Source organism: Stegodyphus dumicola, chromosome 4 (genome assembly GCF_044657685.1).
Source record: "Stegodyphus dumicola isolate Sdum_Otavi_A_Nest chromosome 4, ASM4465768v1".
NCBI lineage: Eukaryota > Metazoa > Arthropoda > Arachnida > Araneae > Eresidae > Stegodyphus > Stegodyphus dumicola.
This window is the reverse complement of record NC_140771.1, coordinates 61,042,521-61,066,466: the sequence shown is the minus strand read 5'-3', so window position 1 is coordinate 61,066,466 and position 23,946 is coordinate 61,042,521. Positions and strand designations below refer to the sequence as shown.

The window sequence follows — 23,946 nt, the reverse complement described above, 5'->3', positions numbered from 1 at the left end:
TCATGGTTTTATAAACAAAGAAACATCATGCAAATGTTGCAGTAAATTTTGTTGAAATTATCTGAATTGTTTAAAATTTTCCCATGGAAGAAATGGTTAAAAAAATAAAAAATTAGCACACGGGAAAGCACATGGATTGTATTATACTCCACCCCTATAAAACAGTAAAGTATTCCCAAACCGGAATTTTGTACCTCTTTCAGTAGCCGAGTTTCTAGTAGTGTGCGATGTTCAGACCTGGTTTTCTGTCGCACCCGTGTTTCAGAAAAAAGATCTATCGGCATTTTATTGCAACTGGGTTATGACACACCCCACGTGCCTGTCTGTGTGTTTTTCCCTCTAAATATTTATTTATAGAGTGTAACGGTAAATATTTCTTCTCAAACGATTCTAAAGTATATTTTTAAAGATTTCTAGCATATTATGGTAAAAAGAATGAGTCCATATGAATCTATTAGAAACAGTTAAAAGTGGCAAAGATTGCATTTTGGAAATTGGTACAGTCAAAAGTCGTTAATCCGGACTCGTCGGGACTTCGGCGATTCCGGATTATCGATTTTTCCGGATTATAGATTATCAGTTTAAATCAGGAAGATGGCATGCAAAAATTACAAAATTAAAAATATGAAACCGTAATTTATGAAATAAAGAACAATTATGATCTAAAGGGTATCAAAATTTACAAAAAGAAAAAGCTAAATATTTATTTGTTTACTTTATTAAACATTTCCTTCAATGTAAGTTGCTTCGTTTCATGTGATAATACTTTCTCTTTAATTCTATTAAACAGACATAATTTCTTGTTTAGTTACAAAGTTCCGCTGTTCAAGTCCTATAATTGCTGTGTTGAGAATACCGACTAATTTGTCAATCGAAATGTTTTCGTTTTCAATAACCTCTGGGTCACTTTCTTCACTATCGGAAGCGAATTATAATGACGAGGAACTTGATTTAAATCATATCAAAGACAGAATGAAATACTACACTTAGTATGGAATTATAAACCAAATAAAATAAAAACATCTGCCCTGAAGATAAGGATAGTGCTGACAAATCAACTTCCAATCCGCCGCGTGAAATTGATAAACAGATTTCGGATCTCAAAACATACTTTCGCTTTGTAGATACAAATTACATATTAGTAAATATATATCGGAAATTCTATTTGACATAATATTTCTAATCTATCATAATCTAATAATGACGTTTCTGCCCCCCCCCTATGCCGCAGAGCAGCGTGAAATTGATAAACAGATTTCGGATTTCAAAACATACTTTCGCTTTGTAGTAAATATATATCGGAAATTCTATTTGACATAATCGAAAGTTCAAGCTTACTTTTATAAAATTGCTCTAACAGTCTGCAAAAAATAATAAGCCGGATCCAATTCGAAGATTAAGGAACAACGCAATCGGCAACATTAACTGAATCAGATAACTTTAGCTTAGCGTGTAACTCCGTTACAATTTAAACGCGCATGCGCACAAACATATTCGCAGCCGTAAGGGTCTTACGCGCTCTCGTAAACGCCTGTGCGCATGCGTAAACGCGACGCATGCGCAGAAAGTTTGTAGCTTTGAGGTCCGGATTATAGATCATTCCGGATTATGGGTGTCCGAATTAACGACTTTTGACTTGTGGTGATGGCGATAAGGAGCGCGCCTTGCGCCCTCCGATAAGTGTGACAACCCTAGAGAAATTTACGAGTAGCGAGCAGAGCGAAACAGGCAGGCTGTCGGGCAGTGTGCGCGAAGTTCCTAAATAAAGCTTAATTTTTATTGTGCACTATGTCTTGTTAATATTATATTAATGCAGTAAGAACATAATCTGTGATATGGAATTCGAGGATTGGTGGTAAAAACATAATAGGAAATTTCCATAATGGTAACCCGGACTGTGTTAAATCGTATGAACAGTTCTCGAGCACTTTCGGTTTTGACTACAAGCCATCACTCAAGATCTCCAAACCAGAAGTAATGGATTACATCGGTTTTCGTCCTCCGGATCACAGATGAGTAGTAATTATAGATCATTTTATAATTCTGTTTTCTACTTATCATTTAATTTCATTTTTTTTGTTAAATTTTTCCTTTTATTTTGGCTTAAAAACCTTGCACAATGTCTGATGTTTATGCCGTCCAAATTCCGGTTTATAACCGATCAGACCCATCTTTATGGTTTATTATGTGTGAAAGTACCCTTGCTCTTGCCACCCCCAAACCTATCACAGAATCCATTACTAAATATAATTATGTAGTTTCTCATCTTCCTCCAGATATCGCATCACTAGTACGGGATTTACTTATGAAACCAGACCCTATTGATCCATATGCAAAGCTTAAAACTGAGTTAATAAATCGTTCAGGAGAATCTTCTCAGCAAGAAATTCGCCAATTATTATCTGGAGAAGAATTAGGTTCTCGAAAACCTTCCGATTTGCTTAGAAATATGAAACGTCGAGCAGAATCTTTAAATGTTCCTGATAACTTAATGTTAGAATTATTCCTTCAACGTTTGCCTTCGACTGTTCAGTCTATTTTGGCAGCGGTTTCCAATTTAACTGTAGATAAAGCTGCAGAAATTGCCGACAGAATTTTAGAAGTAAATCCAACCCCAGGGACTTGTGCCGTTTCTCGCACAGTCGATCAGTCTCTTGAGGATAAATTATTTAAACAAATAGAAAAATTAAACAAACGTATTGATCGCATTTCTCTTTCTCGTGGTCGCTCGCCAAATCGCGGAGATCGCAATAAGGAAAGAAGCAATTCCAAAAGGAGAGATTATTCTGTTTGCTGGTATCATAGACGTTTTGGGAAAAAGTGTAGAGATGACAAATGTACAAAACCTTGTTCATGGCAGGGAAACGAAACCAGCAAAGAATAGAGGCGACTTATTCTTTGCCTCAAGTTTCACGTCGCCTGTTCGTTCGTGACCGTAGAACAAACCTTTCATTCTTGGTCGATACCGGCTCTGACGTGTCCTTACTTCCAGCAAATAATTCTCAAAAACGGAATTCGTCCCAACAAACACTTTTCGCTGCTAATTCTTCTACTATTCATGTTTATGGTCAAAAAACACTTTCTTTGGATTTCAAATTAAGACGACAGTTTACATGGACTTTTCTTATAGCAAATGTTAGTACACCCATTCTTGGAGCAGATTTTCTCCATTTCTTTGAATTGGTGCCTGATCTCAGAAACAAATGTCTCAAAGATTTAAAAACGCATTTTAAAACCGTCGGTTGCGTGAAAAATGCAAGCATTTATTCAGTAAAAACTGTATTTAATGATACACCATATCACAAAATTTTAAAAGAATTTCCTTCAGTTACTAGATTACCAGATCCTAACCAACCTGTTAAACATAACACCGTTCATTATATCATAACTAAAGGTCCACCTGTGGTTGCAAAACCTCGTCGGTTAGCTCCAGATCGCTTAAAAATAGCAAAACAAGAATTTCAAACTATGATGCAATTGGGGCATTTGAGACCTTCGAGCAGCAATTATGCATCCCCACTTCACATGGTTCCAAAAAAGGGAAGTCTGGAATGGAGACCTGTAGGAGATCATCGAGCATTGAACGCTCAAACAATAAAAGACAAATACCCTATTCCATGTTTAGCCGATTTTACTGCTGCATTGCACGGTACTAAAATTTTTAGTCATGTCGACCTGATTAAGGCATACCATCAAATACCAATTAACCCAGCCGACATCCACAAAACCGCCATATGCACACCATTCGGTTTATTCGAAAGTATCCGTATGCAATTCGGCTTATGCAATGCATCTGCGACTTTTCAACGTTTTATAGATGAAGTTACGCGGGATTTAGAAGGCGTTTACGCTTTTGTCGATGACTTGCTCATAGCCTCTAAAGATTCTGAGGAACAATGCAGGCATTTGAAAGCTTTATTTTCCAAACTTCAGAAATATGGACTTTGCATAAATGTTTCAAAATGCACCTTTGGTCAAACATCTATTGATTTCTTAGGTTTTCACCTTAGTGAAAACGGAATTGAACCTCTTCCTGACAAAGTCAAATGTATTTTAGATTTTCCTCAACCTACCACTCTCACTCAGCTTCGCCGATTTTTAGGCATGTTTAACTTTTATAGATGTTTCATACCTAAAGCAGCACATATTCTTTCTCCTTTAATAAAATTGTTAGAAGGCTATATTAATAAAAAGAAATCTCGTTCTCGTGTTCAGGATTCATCCCCACAATTAAATTGGAACGAGAATGCTGAACAAGCCTTTATTGCTGCCAAAAATGCCATTGCTCAGGCTACCCTTTTGAGACACCCTATTCCCGGAGCCCAGCTAAGCATCTGGGTAGATGCCTCAGACGTCGCAATCGGCGGCACACTTATGCAGTTGTCTCAACAAACATGGGAACCTATAGCATTTTTCTCTATGAAACTCAATAAAAGTCAACAGAAATGGTCCGCGTACGATAGGGAATTATTTTCTATTTATTCTGTAATTAAGAAATTCCGACACATGTTAGAGGGCAGAAATTTTATAATTTATACGGATCAAAAACCGTTAATATACGCTTTTAAACAGAACCCTCATAAATGTTCACCTCGACAATTGCGCCATTTAGATTTTATTTCTCAGTACTCTACTGATATTAGGCATGTGCAAGGTTCAAAAAACGTCGTTGCTGACGCTCTTTCAAGAATCGAAATTGATTCCATAACAAAATCTCCATTTTTGGATTTTAAAAAATTTTCGGAAGCTCAACGGCATGATCCGGAGGTACAAGACCTTCTCAAAAACAACACATCATCTTTGAAACTGGAATTTAAACCGTGCCAATATTCTGATGGTAATATTCTTTGTGACATATCAACGGACATTCCTCGTCCATTTGTTCCGAATTCCTTTCGCAGGCTCATCTTTAATCATCTGCATAATCTGTCACATCCAGGAATTGCAGCTACTACGAAGCTTATTTGTTCTCGTTATGTATGGCCCGATGTGAAACGTCATATCAAAAATTGGGTGAAATCCTGTGAATCTTGCCAAAAATCGAAAATTACTAGGCATACTAAAGCACCACTGGGCACATTCTCTCTTCCTGATGCACGTTTTTCAGAAATCCATATGGATATCGTCGGACCGTTACCTCCATCAGAAGGCAACGTGTACCTTTTGACTCTAATAGATAGATTCTCCAGATGGCCTGAAGCCATTCCCATCCCGGATATGAAAACGGAAACCATTTGCAGAGCCATCTTCAACTGTTGGATATCTCGTTTTGGCTGCCCATCGATCATAACAACAGACCAAGGTTCTCAAATGAGATCCGCACTTTTTGCAGAATTCACGCGCATTTTGGGTACGAACAGAATCACAACAACAGCCTATCATCCAATGTCAAACGGCATTGTTGAACGATTTCATCGACATTTAAAATCTTCTCTCAAGGCTCACGAGACCAATAACTGGACTGAAACACTACCAGTTGTTATGCTTGGTATTCGGACAGCCGTAAAGGAAGATCTACAGTCATCTTGTGCTGAACTGGTGTACGGCACAACTCTCAAGCTGCCTAGTGATATGATAATGTCATCTAAGATATCTTCGTATGACACACAATTTATCACGAATCTCCGGCATACAATGCAACAATTGAATCCAATAGCAACATCTGCACATTGCCAAGAAAAATGTTACGTAAGTGCTACCTTAAAGTCGTGTACGCATGTATACTTACGTGTCGATCGAGTAAAGCCACCTCTGTGCCAACCATATACAGGTCCGCATAAAGTTCTTTCTAGAACGAACAAAACTTTCACAATTGATGTTAACGGTCTGAAATCTACTGTGTCTATAGACCGTGTGAAACCAGCCTATTTGCTTTCGGACTCTAATTTGCCTGAACTGAAAACAAATAAAGACTTAAAGACAGTTCAGCAGAATAAATCTGCAAACGAACTCTCTAAGACACAAACTGTCACCAGATCGGGAAGACATGTTCACTTCCCTAAGAAACTTGCTTCTTACATAACAATTTAAAATATTTTTTTAAATTCATATCTTAACATATTTCTTGTTATTTCATGTTTATTATATGTGTCAATACCTTGTTATATATTGAATTTCATTTTGATCTTTTCTAATTTTATATTCTAATTTTGTAATCATAAAAAAAATACCCGACAGCACGGATACTCTGAGATAATTTCATAACCTATGTCGTTCCTTTGAATAGCCATTAAAGGAACTGGGGGGGAAACTCTGTGGTGATGGCGATAAGGAGCGCGCCTTGCGCCCTCCGATAAGTGTGGCAACCCTAGAGGAGAAATTTCTTACGAGTAGCGAGCAGAGTGAAACAGGCAGGCTGTCGGGCAGTGTGCGCGAAGTTCCTAAATAAAGCTTAATTTTTATTGTGCACTATGTCTTGTTAATATTATATTAATGCAGTAAGAACATAATCTGTGATATGGAATTCGAGGATTGGTGGTAAAAACATAATAGGAAATTTCCATAGACTGTACTGATAGTGAAATATTTAGCAAACATAATACAAATACATAAGAAGAATATGATTCTGATGATTTTTGCTAGAAAAGATGAAAAAACGATGGGGGGGGGGGGAAATTTTTAGACAAAATGTAAGAGTTTGTTCACATGATATTATGACCCATCTTCCTTTGAACCTGTAAGAGAAGACAGAAATGTTATTGATCAATTTACTAGTTGGAATATTCTTATTGATAATACTATACTGTCAATGATTGTAGAATGTACGAATATATATATTTCTGAGATAGCTTTACATTATAAACGTGAAAGAGATGGGACAGCTACAGGCATGGTCGAGATGAAAGCAGTTATAGTACTTTTATATTTATGTAGCCTTCACAAGTCGTCACATTTCAATGTAAAGGACCTTCAATGTAAAGGAATGGTACAGGTATTGCAATTTTTCACACACGAATGTCCTATGAGCGATTTTTATTTCTTTTACATTGTATGTGTTTTGATAAATTGCTAGATAAGCCACAGAGAAAACACTTTGATAAATTGCCCGCAATTACAGACTTCTTTGAAAAACTGATTTCAAATTGCAAGGATTCCTATAATTTTAGTATGTCAGTATTGATGAGAAACTCTAACCTTTTTGGGTTCCAGCAATAAGTGCCGAACAAACAAGCAAAACATGGAATCAAGATTTTAATACTTCTAATTATGAAAATGTACTGCAGTACGAGGGCTGTCTGAAACGTTTCCACCCTCGATATGTAGATGGCAGCACTAATCAATGAAAGTGCACGAACTTGTTTGGAAAACCACCAACCGCAATTTCGGCCATTTTAAACGCGAGGTGTTTGACAGTTATTTCTGTGAGTGTTTTTGTAAAAATGGAAAAAAATCAAGTACCGAGCTGTCATAAGTTACTTGTTTTTAAAAGGTAATATGCCTAGATAGATTAAAGAGGAGTTGGATGCTGTACGCGGAGACTGCAGCATCATTTACTACTGTGAAATTTTGGGCAGCTGAATTTAAACATGGCTGTACCAGCTTGGGTGACGATGAACATTCAGGACGGCCAAAAACTGCAACCACTGACGAAAACATCGCTGAACTTCACCAAATGGTGCTGGACAATTGTCGAGTGAAGGTTAGACAGACAGCAGAGGCTATGAGCATGTCAAATGAATGTGTTTGCCACATACTGAACCAAGATTTAGGTATGTGCAAGCTGGCTGCACATTTGCTCTTTTTGGATCAAAAACGTGTTTGAATGAACATCTGCATCGCTCTGTTGGTGCAATTCAGGCGTAATAAATTTGAGTTTCTTCGATGATTAATCACTATAGATGAAATGTGGATTCATGATTACAGCCCAGAAACAAAAACACAGTTAAAACAGTGGACGGCAAAGGGAGAATCAGCTCCAAAAAAGGCAAACCTGTTTCTTCTGCTCTGGAAGGTGATGGCAATGGTTTTCTGGGATAGCCATGGAATTGTCTTAATGGGTTATCTTGAAAAGGGAAAAGCCATTACCGGAGCATATTATGCAACACTACTTGACAAGCTAAAGGCAGAAATTTCAGAAAAACAACATTTTCAAAAGAAAAAAAATTTTTTGCTTCATTAAGCAATGTTCCGTTACACTTCAATAATTGCAATGGTAAAAATCCACGAATTACAGTTTGAACTGCTTGACCACCTGCCCTACTGGCCCCAAGCTACTTTTTTTGTCCCATAAAGCTAAAAGAAGCACTCAGAGGACAAAGATTTTCATCAAAGAAGTTTATGAACTTCGTTAATAACTATTTTGCAGAGAAAGATTCTACATATTTGGATGGATTAAAGGGATGGGATAGACTTACAAGGAGACTACGTCAAAAAGTAATTTTTGAGAAAAAAAAAAAATTTTCTTAGTTAAGTCGAAAACTTTTCAAATAGCACTCATACAGAGCCAGATGGTACCTTCAAGATCAGTACCAGTCCATCTGACGTGAAAAGACTTAATTCAACCACTGTATATATCTGGCAGGAATATTACTACAGATAATTGGTATACGAGTTACACACTAGCTGCGGATCTTCTAAGAGAAAAGCTGAGAATAGTAGGAACAATATGGAAAACAAAAGGGAAATTATTTCCTGCTTTTGTTACTTTTAAAGAAAGGGAAATATTTTTCTACTCTTTTGGGTTTTGAAAAAGATAAAACATAAATTTATTATGTTCCTAAAAAAAGGAAAAACTGTTCTTATGTTAATGATGATGCTACAGATGTTACTACTGGAAAAAAAAAAAAAAATACCAGAAATTATATGTCTTTATAATATGACTAAGGGAGCAGTAGATATGGTGCATGAAATGGCAGCAAGTTATTCAATTGCCAGAATAACAAGGAGGTGGCTAATGGTAATTTTCTTTTCTGCACTGAATACTGCTGCAATATACGTTCGAATTATATTGCTTTCAACTGCTAATCCACCAAAAAGATATAGAAGCAGACGTCTGTTTTTGAAGGATTTAGCATTAGAACTAATTAAAAAACATATCGAACAACGATCAAAAATTAAATTACCGAGAAATTTATGTACTACCTGCAAAAGAAGAGCAGGATTTTCTATGAATAATGAATTCTAAACAACTAAACATAAAAGATGTCCTCGAGCTAAGGATAGAAAAAAGCAAATGCAAATGTTCAAAATGTGAAATCTTTCTGTGTCAAGAACACATTAATGTATTTTGTTCAAATTGTAAACAGATAAAATAAGCACTGTGTATTAGAGATACAATAAAACTTAGAGGTACGCTGTTTATTTTGTTATTATATTCATTTATTTTAACTCTATAAGCTTAATTTTTTAAATTAATTTTTTGTAACTCAAGGTTTATTCATGTATAATAAATGACAAACTCTTTTAAAACTAAATAAAACTTTTTTATCATATTTTAAATATTAGAGTATGTGAGGAATCCAGGTTTCCGACATGGCTGCTCAAGTAACTTTTCTTGATGCGGCGTTCGCCTGGTTAATGCTACATAAATAATTAAAAGCATAGAACGGTTCAGAAATATTAAAATTTATGGAAGTCTAAATACATGTTAAAAATTTATGTCGACAAAATGCTTAACAGAACTCGCAGAATTTTAAATATGCAGCGTTTAGTTCAAATTGATTTGTACTATATGTTGTTCGTTAAGTTTCGTATTGGAAATTTTTTGTAGGCAAAATGCTTTCAAATAGGAAGGGGAAAATTGTGCAGTTTTCGAAAGAGGTTCCAGGACAGTTGCTATTTTCGGTTTCTAGTATTATGATTCTGTGGTTTATGATGTTACATAATTTAACTTTTCACAAACACTTGTGAAAGCTTTCGTATTCAATCACTCCTTTTTACTTTCTTGTACGAAGTAAAAAGGAAGTATTGTAATTGTGAAAAATTTCAGGTATCATATTTTAACGAAAATATCGATTTTGACCGCTATCCAATGCAATTTAATGATGTTTCTGCATGACGTTCATAAGTAAGGACAAAATAAAGGACTCTTCCCCCCCCCCAAAAAAATTATAAAACTGGTTTAAAATGAATTCTGAAGAGAATTTTTCATAGCACGTACGTATCTCACATAACTCAAAAACGAGTAGCCTCAGAACGTTGAAATTTTGTATGTAGGACTGCTATAATATGTAGATGTGCACCTCATATTTTGGTTGCAATCGGCCGCACCAAGAGTATATAAATATATACCCACTCTGTTACTTGGCTCAGTGAGCTCAGTTTTTTTTTTTTTTTTTTTTTATTCTTATATGTTTGTAAATTGTGCATTTTTTTTGCATTAAAAATGATTGAATTGTGTTGTTCTTATCATCCGGTTAAGGTTTTTATGCCTTTAGTGAATCTGCCTGCAATATCCACAATTTAAAAGTTGTTTAAATGCAGCTAAGCCTAATGAATTCTGCGATGGCGTACATGTTTGTTTACATTTCAAACTTGGCAAAATAGCGGATTTGTTGCCAATCTATAGAAACTAAGCTTTGCAACAACAAAGATAACGACATCTTTTATTATTGCAAATTAAATCATGTTTAATCTATTCTGGAATTTGTTTGAGGAAATGTTTCAGATTTACTTCGTAATTTTTAATGTAGATATTTCGAGTTTTTATATATTTTTGCCTTGTCGGGAAGTGAGAACTGAATTAATTGAATGAAAAATACTGAATCGTCAGTGAAAAACTTTCTTTTTTGTTTTGTTTGCTTAATTTGTTTTATACGTATATTTAGATTTATTATAGTATTTGAATAGAACATGTGGCAATCGTTAGATAATTCTTCAAATGCTATAAATTCTGAGTTATAATATGGACGAAGTGTAACGCTGTTAATTATTCTATTGTGGTTTATGTGCTATCGATGATGTAGATTTAATGCAATCCAATATTTTTAAATGAAATGCAAGAAAAAATGCGTATAATTTAATATTTCCGTGCAAGTTGTGGTGTACACATCAAATTTTTTCCATTTTGGCTTATTGCTATAAAAGTAAGCAAAATAACTCCAAGAAATATCCCTCGATTACAGAATATTTCAAAGAATTGCAAGGCTCTCTTTACAATTGAGGTCATCTTCAAATTCTGAAGCTGCAAGAATGAAAAGAGAAATTGGATTCCTAACAAGAGGCCTTAAAGTGATAAGTGGTGAAGACTCTACAGACATCAAATTTGACAGTTCACCTCACCTTTCAGCTTTGAAAGCGGGAGAAAAAGAGCAGTAGGGATTCCTGGCTTTCAAAAGAGAATACTAAGACCAATATGATGGTCACCTCATCCCCAAAAAGTTAATGTTAATCTATAGTTGAATTTGCCAAATGTTATGTTAATTAAAATTCTCAAGTCAATAAGCAACACAATCAAAACAGATGGCGGGAAGAAAATATAATAACCATTAAATAAACAATCTATCCCCTTGGGATGTTTTACATACACAGGGTGTTTATAAAATCCTGGACCCATTTTGATGTTTATTAACTCATAAAATAATGAAGATATAAATAAACTTATGGCATTTATTGATGGAATAACTTATATATTTTCCTTTTCAGGTTTGAATATCTTTACTTTTGTAAGTATCATCTCCGAGTGTGGTTAATTTCAGATAATTTCATTTTCCAGTCTAAATATCTGTACTTTTCTAAATATCGTCTGCTTATTAATTGCATTTTTCTCTCTTTTGTTTTTGGCAACTACTGCAATGTTATGGACTTTTTCCTTTGGGATTTGTAAAGGACAATGTTTTAAGGAGGAGAGTGTCAAAATTCACTGACAAGGGTCATGAAACTTTTTGAGTCTATCTAACCATTTATGTTATTAATTTTAATCTATCTTTTTTATTTTATGAGTTATTACACATCAAAATGGGTCCAGGCACAATATGATGCTTAATGAATTCAGAACATACTTACTGAGAATTAGTAACTTCCGATTTTCATTAATGATCTGCATTAAACTTGCAGATGAAGCTGATCTGTTTAATGGCTTTAGATCAAAACAAACAATTGGATTTCTTAAAAATAACGAGGCAAAGATATGAATAATTTTTTTATTGATATTAACAAACAACAATTCTCAAGACACCTGCATTAATAAACATAAAATTATACTAACCACTATAAAAATCATTGATGGTATTGTAATTAAGAGACATATTTGTAATGCACATCCACAAGCATAAACAATATGTATACTTTTTACATGCAAATAGAAATTTGCTTCCCATAAAGTTATGTTATTTAGAGAATTCTAACCAATGAAATAAAATCGGTTTTCATTTATGCATCATTGCAGTGAAGTATTTGCATTAAGCTGGAACAATATTTCAAGAAAAAAAAAAAAAAAAAAAAATTGAAGCATTTTATATAAATATATACATGTAAAATGAAGAACCTACTTCATTTCTCAATAAAAGTGAAAGAGAAAAATACTTCCCTAGGCAAGCCTTAGATGCATAAAAAGCTATCAAATTAAATTTCACAAATGTTTTAAGTTACTCATTAATATAAAAATGCAGAATTCAGTACAGTAGCAATTTTTTTATTATTCATTTCAAAACAACAAAATATTTCAGTCTAACAAATGACAGATTGCTGGAAATTCATGTTTAAAAAAATCAAGAGAATATTTTATTATACATAACACATCTGTATTTAAAATATATGACATTTCTATTTCATGATAATGAATAAAATGAAAACATGTACAGAAATCTGAATTATTCAAAATGGTAAATGATTTTATTTATAATGCATATAAAAATGTTCGTAAAACCTCAGTGAGATGAATAATAATTTGTTGCTGCATATGGTGGCCACGGCTGTTGATAGTATGAGTTCTGGGGGAGGGAAAATACAAATAAAATCAGAAGGAAATAAAAGTTCAATATTTTACTCATTTAAATAAATTAATTTATTTAAATTAAATTTTGCAATTTTAGAAATGTGCAAAATTTCTAATAAGCATGATTTTTTATATAATTTTCAAAAAATAATTACTAAATGTATAATACTTATTTGTCAAAAATACTTTATTTGTAATGTAGAAAATATAATTAAAAAACTTTTTTTTATTTGCAAGGGAATTTAGAGGGAAAAAAAAAAACCTACTTGAGCATAGCCTGTCCACGGTTGATACTGATAAGATGCTGCAGCATCATGAGCTGTAACTGTTGCTGCTACTGTTTGTGCTGCATTGGCTGTAGGTGTAGCTGCAACTGCTACGGCAGCACCATTAACTTCACTTTTGATTTTTTTATCTTTATTTTCTTCACTGAAAAAGAAAAGAAAAAAATACACATTTAAAATTTTTAATATTATCCTAAATCAATACTACAGTACCATTTCTTTTACATTTGTAAAAAGATAATATTAAGCTATCCTAGATTATAAAAGCATTTTTTAAAATTTATTCTCATGATGTGAACTCAATATTTAAATCATCATGTAATATGTATGCCAATATTATTTACAAAAATTATAACAAAACTTTACATTCTATTTTCTCCAACAATATTAACCCTTTAATTAGCTAAGGGCTTGGCTTAAAAACACTAAACATCCCAAAAAGAACTGAGGTAAATAGTATTCTCTTAATAGCAATCAAAATGATCCTCCCATCTTTTGAACCTTGACTCATTTTCTTCCAATTGATATATATATGATGCTGTTAACCCACTACCTTTTAAAATTGGAATTTCAATAAAAAAAATAATAATTAAAAAAAAAAAAAGAGAGAGAGAGAGAGAGAGGCTGTTTAATTATGCTTAGAGGAGAACACAAGTAAAATTTTGTAAAGATAGCACTTATCGTTTTAATTCTGTGGGTGTGCCCCGGGCACACTGATTGAATAGAGCTTCAAAAAGTGTGCTGAAACGAGCATTGCTGGGAAGCACGTAAAAGATTAAGAGATTTTGTCTACAATTAAAAAGCACTAGATTCTTAATACCATAGCAGATTTAGCATTACCTAGGGTGTTCCACGAAGAGATCTGCTACTCTACACCCCCTAAAAAGCTCATTTTTGGTTATATGATGATTATATGCTTATGGATAGGAAAAAAAGTAACTTGGGTATATGATATTTACACTTTAGTCTATATTTTTCATTGCGGTACTTTTCGAAGAAAGTGACACCACCTTTAAAAAAGCACAAACCAATACTGCGTGTTTTAAACATGTGCTGGGATCCGTATCAGATTCACTATCTGAAAGCAATTCATGTAGCACTCTCAGTGCTTTACAAATGGTCAACCCTTCCCGATCCTTTTGGAAAATAATTAAAAATTAAAAAAAAAAAAAAAATTAACTAATATTATAGCTACAACTTGAAATTATAAAATAAAAATATAAATGTCTACAACTCAAAACTATTAAACGTAGCACTAAGAAAACTTCTTTGAACCAAAGTTAAAGAGAACTGCTCTAGTAAAAAAACACAAAGTTAAAGAGAACTGCTCTAGTAAAAAACCAAACAGCTAACTGGTAAAATTATCCCTGATCTTCAGAAAATCACCCCAACAATTTCTTAGTTGATAACCAAACCTCCCCCCCCCAAAAAAAAAGGGAAAAGAAAAAGAACTAAAACAGGAAATGAATTACAGATTTGGACCCACCCTTCTATGTTAATGAGCTGCACAGAAACAAAGATACAGCTGCTTCTCAGTGACCTAGACTCGCAGTGAGCCCAGTCTGGGAACACCTCGGTTCGCCGTTCAATTATAGGCCAGATTTCAAGGTAAAAATTTAAAACTAATATAGAATAAGTAGATTAGCATACTGCCAAAAAATAACATAGAAATTTCCTTTCAAATAATTCCTTTTATACCCTAAAAAAAATCTGGAAGATTTCTTTGAAAAATGAGGGTCTTAAAAAAATAAACATGGCTATGGACTGGTTTGTGTTGAGCTGCCATCTACTATAAATAAAGAAGGTTCAGAGTAACCTATAATAACTTTCAAATCCTTTTTTATTCAGTTTTTCAGTGCGTACAGAAGGAAATTTTTAGGTGTGCCCACAAGGGCTAAAGTACCAAGTGAATTGTGGTCACAGATGTCAAGAAATAAAAATTAATATTTAACGTACCTTGGCTGCCAAATTTGCTGTTCATTATGCTCAACTTCTGTGCAATCAAAATTTCTATATTACATCTAAATCTGCTTAAGTAAATATTAGAATTGAAAATTATAAATTAAAGTTCTTATATAATACACAGATATAGTACAGTCTTAATATTTCCACCCTTGGATAAGTAGAAATTCTGAGTAACTAATTCAATTAATTACTATGAATTATATGATTACAAATTTATATGGAATATAAACAAAAACTCTTCCCCCCTCTACATTTCCAAGAATCTGAAGATAATGTTAAGACTACAGGGATTTTTGCTCAAACAATATATATTTTATACCGTATTACAGGAACTGACAAGTGATTTGGGGGGGGGGGTGTAACTTTCACAGCATACCACTTCTTCATATAAAGCAACTTCAAAACAGTCAAATACAAATGATACAGATACAAAAGAATATAATATTCCCATTATATAACTACTATATTTTCTACAAAATAAAAACTTTTGAAACAACACAGCCATCAAGATAATGACTGCAAAATTATATAAAAGCAGAAAGTTAAAATAATTTTCCAGAAATTCAAGTACTTGAGGGTTTATTAAATAAGTTATATTATTAAGGATTTAAACCTCTCAAAAAGCATTATAAATTTCTGACTTCAACACTAATGAAAAGGAAAGAATTTACTTCATTCTGAAATGAAACTTCATTTATGTAGCCAAAGTGAATTTACTTTATCCCTACGTAGCCAAATTGTAGGGGACCAATTTTTTGCATGCATATATGTATAAAGCGAAAATCGTTTAACACGAAACTGAGGGGACTGAAATACTTTTTTGTGTTAAAAGAATTTCATGTGAAAGGATACTGCAAAGAAAAAAAACATATATTCAACAAAATTAAGTTTATTAGATCGCATCTTATTTACATAGATATATGCAAGTATTTAATAAAAATCAATGAAACAAAAACATCCACAAGAACTTAATTTAATTATTTAAGGAAGATGCCAGCTTACAGAAAATGTAGATATTATACACTATACAGCCTTCTGTAGTACGTTATTTAAATTATATTAAGAACCAATTTACAGAAATAGGTCATTTACTTCAAATACTAGTCAGCAAGAAGACCTTTCAGGATTTTTTGCTTTACATAAATTTTAGGAGTTGCAGATCTATATTGTTTTAGCAATAAATTTGTAGTATTTCATGTTAATTAACCAATTATTATGATTTGGAACTTCACTATAATGTCTTTCTGTAATCCTCACCAGAATGCAAATTAGTTTATTGAGTATTTAAGCAGAGGATTTTGAATGCTTTACAGTTAAAGCTTTTGGCAACCTCATTCTCAGTTTACTTCCTATTGGCAACTCTACCAAAGTTTTATACAAGCTTTAGCTGTTTTGCTAACCAATCACGAAATTGTGCCATTTATTACTTACTTCAGCTTAGGTACTTTGTGTAGTCTCCAACTGCATTACTTAATTTGAATTTCAGTTTATGGCATTTTAAGTACTTGCAACTGGAGGAGTTTAGTTCTGTAGCATTAAGTAGTGCTTTCTGTTAAGTTTCAAGAGTTAATAAAGGTTATTTTAACCTTTGTCAGACTTCGTCATTTTGATTTAGACTAGAACACTAATTTTCTTGTCAGTCTAGTATGGTCCAAAGGACATAAGTTAAAACTTCTATACAAACTAGAACCTTACATATTAAGCAGGATACCAGGGCAATTCACATAATTGCCACTCACTAACATGATGCACTTGGTAGATGCAAATTTAAAATTCACTATCAGAAGCTATGGATTACAAGCATTTTTGTCTACATCTATGGTGCAGTATGTCTTTAACTGTCATACCTTTGCATCACAAGTGCATAGGTACTTAATGGTATGAACTATATGGGGATATTAGTCGATCATCTGCACATATGTCCACTCTGTATTGCAAATGTCCACTCTGTATTTTAACTCAAGGCTTTTGGCAATGGATGCTTCCAAGAAGACAATGTACCTGAATAACTGAATAACAATAACTGTTAGGCCAGAACTGATTGAAGAAATGTTCATCAGATTTTAAAACTTCATGGATTGTGCAGTAAAGTTCTCATGAAGCAAACCGTTCATGCAAAGAGTCTACTATCATCCAACCTACACAAATTGTAAATTGCTATAGAAGATTGCATAGCCTACAATATCTACACAATTCTAACACCTAGGCAATTCACATAGCACACCAGTAAACAAATATATGTACATTTATATGAACTTATTACCTTTCTTCAATTGTTCTTTTCCTAGAAGAATAATGTGACTTGAACATTTTTGCATAGTCTTCATAAGCCTCTTGAATGCTAAAGTTTGGGAAGAGGGGAGGAGAAAAAAAGCATTTAGAAGGACATCTAAAAGCATATGTTAGATCTCCCCCCCCCCAACCAGAAAATAACTATCACTATTCTTTGCTTAAAATATTTAAATGGTATTTGGCATCAATTTAAAAAAGAAAGAATGGCACATGCATCCACCATCTGACTAAATACGAATATTGGCACTAAACAGAAGTTGAAATTTAACAACTATTCAAGAATCCAAAAGGAAACTATCCTGCGCAGATAAATATTAAAGAATTTGATTATTTTTAATTTATAACAACTTGTACACACATTTGAATGAAAAATACAAAACATTTCATATTCACTTCCTGCCCTAAAATATTAAAATAAAAAAATAGTTTTTGTCAATTTAAGATTGGCATGTTTTACAGTGACATATTACAAAAATATGAAAAACACATTTTCTAAAAATTTAAAACAGTAATTAGCATGTTCTTATTTGTGACATAAATATCTTTTTGCCATTTTATAGCTTAAATTTTAAACAGTGGCTATCAGAGTTATAAAATATATAGCACAGTTTTTTCTTTCATTAATGTTATTAAACAAATAGAAATGTGTTTAAAAAAAAAAGGTATAACACAAAGTAAAATTCTTTAAATATAACTTTTGGTAAAAGGAAAATTGTATTTTTTTTGTTAAATACAATTTTCAGTTCATAAATGTTATTAATCAAGATTAAGAAAGAATAAAAAATATTTGAAAGGGGCCCCCCTTTCAAAAACACCCCAAAAGACCTTTTCTTGACTTTTTGTGTGTTGTAATTTTTATTTATTAACCCTTTTAAGGGCACCGGTATACAATATAGACCTGTTTGTCAATTTTTTAACCTCCGAAAAAATGTTATGTTCTCTATACCAAAAACTATAATTGTAAGTTTCTAAGTATTTCCTTTTGATTCTAAATGGCAGCAATACCCAATGAATGCTCAATATTTTGCAGTTGTGAAATTAATATAAAACTTTCCAAGGTATCATGTTTGAAGATTGATAAATTCTATTGGTGGGAAAGAAAAAATTTAAAATCTGTAACTAAATGATGTACACATGCTGAACCTTTTAAATTTAGTGCATTTCAATCAAAACTGATAATTAAAAGAAGATTATGCATACATTTTTAATACTGGTATATAATATATATATGTTTTTAATACCAGTATATAATATATACCGGCCAATAGATAGCAGCACCAGGCTTCTCCTTCTCTACTCTGTGAAATGATAGCATTTCTTTACATTATAATAGTTTATGATATAATAATTTGTTTATGATTAACTTACAAGTTGTTTAGGATTCAGTATTATGTTCATGAAGGGATGGGGAGTTTACTGACCCTGCACTAGGACTGAATACATGTGAAACATGGAATGTTTCTTTTTATTCTTTTTTTACTCTACTCGAGTTTTATTTGTCTTTATTTAGTTAAAATTTTAACTTCAGCACTTCATCCTTTCAAAAGAGAAAGACTCATCATCAATTTTAAAATTGTCGTCTGGGGTCAAACTTTTACACAACTGTAGGGGTTAAATGTGGCATACTAGCCCACAAAACAAAAGACACCTTTGCTTCGTGTTTTGCCAAATCCTAGAATCCAACGAAAATGAAAGGAGGTGATTGACAACTGATTTGTCATTTCGGAGTCCCGCCTTCTTTCCTTTGTATGGTGTGATAAGATTACACAAAGAGAAAGCTCACTTAAAAATACGGGAAATGGAAGTGCATTTAAGATCCATCTCTTAGTGTAATCACAAAAACTGCTGATTTGAAAGCATGCTTTTATTCTTATCGTCTTTGTTAATTTCAAATGAAAGACAAGGGAACACAAGAGAAATTTAGGGTTAGGTTACAAATAGGTTGTTTTTGAAATAAATTTCACAGATGAGGAAAAATATTTCTAAGGCCCGTTTGAGATGCAAACTAGAGTTTGTCCAAAATTTAAAAAGGAGCCCCTAGGAAGCCAAAGGAGTTGAAAATCGATATAAGAGCTTGAGGTATATAAAATAATAAAGTTGTTTAATGTCATTTTTCCTGAACAAAAAGATATATTACAACCTATATTTACAAAAAATAAAAAAGGGGCACTTACGGTTCTCGATAATCTAAAGTGTGTGTGCTTGGGGGGGGGGGAAGACGATTCTTGGTATCATAGCATAAACCATGGTTTTTTTACATATTATCTAAAGCATAAAATATGACTTCAAAAATGCAACATACTTTCTCATCTGAGTCGTAGCGTTTCATTTAAAATTTTTTTTATTTTTCGGCTGTTATATCTCCTTGTAACATTATACTAGTTCGGTTACAGCATGATACGATTTACGCATGCAGTGTTATATTTGCTAATTTTTTTTTAAAGTAATAATATTGAATTTAAATCAAGTTCAAAAGCTTTTTTACCCATATTTTACATAAGTATGTTCAGCTGAATTGCATCATCAAAGTGCGTAAAAACATAAATTTTATTTTTTAAATTTTAAATTTTTACCGAAATTTTTAAAGTTTTTGTTTTTAGACTTACATAACCATAGTTAAGCACCCATCTCTAAGTACACAAAATTAATTTAAAAAACAAAAATTGGCAGCTACCTGGAATTAAAAATGTCTTAGAGGGGTGGCGGTATAAAATATATATATACCGGCTCTCAAAATTTAGGATTTCACTCTAGATTTTTTTAAAATCTCAATTTTGTGTCCTTAGGGTCCATAAGTTATAGTTCATGCAAAATTTTACCACAATTTAAATTATTTTATGTACCGCCCCTCAAAGGGTTAAGAGTTATCACATATGGCAAAAGTCTTTGCTAGATAGGACTTTTGTGAGAAATGAGATTTCTGGTAGCACTGGTTTAAATGGGAGGATTCCTAGAAAAAATAGCCTCGCTGGAAGCGAAGTCCTGCCTAGCTACGGAAACCATGTAGTGGCTACGCAGATTTTTTCAAAACTTACCAAAAATGTCTCGGCTGGAGCTCTGTCCCGGGTAGAGATCAAACAATTAGACAAAAGTTCTGCTTCTGAAGGATTACGTGATACCAAGCTGAGCGATAATCGATTACTGTTTGGCATTCAAGTCCTTGTAGTAAGTGAAAATGATAACCTAGCTATGTGGGTTTCCTGGAATCGCGTGGGTTCTGAGAATTCACCCTTTCGTTGTCAAGTCCCGCATAGTCGAAAAATCACGTTCTTCGCACTTAAACCGCATAAAATTCAATTCAACAACAGTATCACAAAATATTTAAAAACAGCATATCTTTAGAATTTCTGATAGACAGTCTCGCACACTGGAAATAAAAATGTTTTTTCTCGCACAGTGCTCCCATTGCTCACTTTGAAATTGTTGAGTTTGTTAATAAAAAATTAGTTAAAGTTTTACAAAATATGAAATACACAATACAACAAATTCAAAATTCGGACTTCCAAGTGCCCATGTTTGGTTGGAGGACAACATTATTGAAAATTTACAGGTACAGTTATTTTTTCACAATGCAAGAATCATCAATGCATTTATGCAGATTCTTCATTATTTAGTTTCTTTAAATATAATACATGGCAATAATATTTGGTGGCAACAATTTGATAAGTGAATCAATGTAGAAAGTGAAACGACGATTATGCCGTTTTGAGGCTAATAGCCCTTTGGGTCTAATGCTACTTTGGGCTTAAAAGGGCCCATGAATAAGTAAATACATACAAAATTATAAAACCTATGCACATTATTTCTTGATGAAAATCTTCATGCATTAAGTCATATAACAATCATACTTTTTTATGGAATAAGATTCAAAATAATGGAAAGGAAAGAAATTAAACTTTATTTTTAAGCATTTTTATAGCCACTACATTAGCAGTTAATACAACAAGCACTCATATATTTGAAAACAGTTGTTTCATTAAAACCAAATTTCTGGAGCAATTTATTTAAATTCTTTACAGAACTGATTTAATAATTGTAATTGTTAATATATATTTCTTATATATTTTACATTAAAATTTTGAAAACCCATGTTTCAAAATATTACTATGTATTAATATATTTTTGTTCATATATGTCATTAATTAAAAATAAGAAAATGCTCCTAACCTTTTGCAAAAAGTTATCCTGTATATATACAGCTTTAAGTACTAATATTATATCATATGATACTGTGAAGGTTTTGTACTGAAAGTTCAAAAACAAGGACAATGACATTCAAGAAGCAGAGGGCTCTGCGAGGCCTACTGATGTTGATGAGTCCTGCCTGCCAGAATCTGTGGAAAAAAATCAGTTTTCAACCACTCGGGAGTTTGCTAAGAAGTTAGACGTTAGTGCCATGTGCATTAGTCGCGCCTATGCACTGCATAAACTTGGCATACAAGTTCAATCGCTAGGTGCCACATAAGCAGACTCAAACAGATAAGGACAGACATGTTCAGGTTTTTACTAATTTGCTTGAATATCAAAAGAAGGACAAAATTCTGGAACAGATTGTCACTTTGATGAAAAGCGGATGTACTTCAACAACACTGGCCGAAAAGTGGGTTGGTCTGCGGACCTAGACTGTTTATCACTTGGCACAAATTTTGAATGCCAAGTGATCAACAGCCTAATAATATAAAAAGACTTCTCCCTCTGTTGTGAACCTTGGATAACTAAAAATACAGATTTGCTTTTTATAATGTATTAATGACATAAATTATTTTTGAAACAAAGATATATTTTCACAATGATGAATATAATATCTGCTTGTAACAAAGTTTTCCGTTGAAAAACATTCGCAATATAGTTAGGGGGAGAACATGAAAGCAGTAGATTTAGTGCGGGTATGATTTTCTGCCAACATTTTGGTATTTTTTCAAAGCCTTCTGCTCAGAAACTTTGTGGCCGTGAGCCCCAAAACAGATCAATCTCATTTCAAATGTCCTGCACAGAATGGAAGACAGCACCAGCAAGATGCAACTGCAGGTGTGAAAAAAGACAGAAGGAGCGATGTCGGAGCTATATGGTCGATGTGGCAAAAGGTTCCATTCAAGTCTGTACAGAGTCCAGCTGCTGAATACAGACACATGCGGTCTTGCATTACCTTGATGGAACATTACTTTTTGTGCTGGAACTCAGTGCGACGTTTTCCTTGATAGCAGAATCAAAACAGACTAGCATCTTGCCATACACCTTACTGTCGAGGGTTTTACCCTTTTCCAGATACTATATGTGGATAATACCACAGCAATCAATCCAGATACAAAGAATGATCTTTTTCATACCCAAAATCACGGTCTGCAACGCTGCGAATGGGCTCACTGGATGCAGAGCAACATCCTTTTGGGCCTGTTTTGTTGAAGTAAATCCACTTTTCATCATAAGTGATGATCCGGTGCAGAATTTTGTCCTTGCATTAACATAGTTAGTGGTCCCATTTTAGTTAAAAAAATAAGCACTTTTCAAGCACATTTTAAAAAAAGAAAAAAAAAAAAAAAAAAAAAAAAAAAAAAAAAAAAAAAAGCACCTGTCTAATTACATTATACACAACTGCATAACCTTAAAAGAAAAATTAGAGCTGTAATTCAAAATATGAGAAATTCAGTATTTATTAAGAGAGAATAAGCATTACTCAACCAAGGAGAACAATTATATTTTTTTTAAATTTTAAATAACAGTTCAATTTACAGAATAAGTTTACAATGCCAGAAAAAATCTATGCAGAACTAAATTATATTACAAGATTTAATGATGAAATTTCAGTTCAAAATAGAAAAAATAAATAATAATAAGTCATTTATTATATTTGCTTGGCATCTACAAATAAATACAATTTATTTTCCCCACTCATATTAATAATTTAACTTCAATCAAATTTCTGAACATTTTATGAATTTTCATTGTATAACAATTTCCCCTTAACAGATATTGCAAGAAAAGTAACTTGACGGGAAATTGCTTCATCCTTTAACAGTAAAAGCTCAACTAATCGGCATACTCGAAAATTGCCAAATATCTGAAAATTCCGGATAGTCGAGCGTAACTGGAAAAAGTAGATTGTAGTCATTCTTTAGATTTTTTAACTAAATAATGCTTTTGCCATTTTTATATGTGTATCATATAAAAATAGCGCAAGAAACTAAAAAATAATCTGCTTAGCAAGCACAATAAAACTCTTACCTCTGCAAAATATCACAGAACTTTATTGTGTAATATGCGCATCTTAATTCTTCCGCATGTGATATTATGCAATTGGAATCAACAGCTGCCGGTATTCGGATAATAAATAACTAAATAAAGGAAGAGATACTTACCCATCTGGGGTGCTTTTCATTCTAATTTTGAACAGACTGGCATTAAGTTTCTGGAATATAATCATTCTTCGCTTGGGTTGGTAGACTACAGAACTTTTAGTCCTATTCAATCCAAAATGGAAAGTGACCAAAAAAAAGTCTTGCTTTGCTGCAAACTGTAACGGTTTCAACATTC

General features: G+C 32.9%; 1 protein-coding gene across 2 annotated transcripts in view; it reads right to left on the bottom strand.

Moving 5' to 3' along the window:
- Positions 1 to 12,066: 12,066 nt before the first annotated feature.
- Positions 12,067 to 23,946, bottom strand: part of Prp39 (pre-mRNA processing factor 39) — a 106,287-nt gene continuing 94,407 nt past the window's right edge. Inside the window, exons 14-16 of one of the 2 annotated variants that reach the window (XM_085815004.1) lie at positions 17,387 to 17,464; positions 13,141 to 13,303; positions 12,067 to 12,869 (exon numbers count right to left, since the gene is read on the bottom strand). In XM_085815004.1, the coding sequence (XP_085671130.1) occupies positions 12,807 to 12,869; positions 13,141 to 13,303; positions 17,387 to 17,464 (304 nt within the window). In that variant the 3' untranslated portion in view covers positions 12,067 to 12,806. The remainder of the gene's footprint in view (positions 12,870 to 13,140; positions 13,304 to 17,386; positions 17,465 to 23,946) is intronic. The other variant, XM_085815005.1, reaches the window with a different exon arrangement.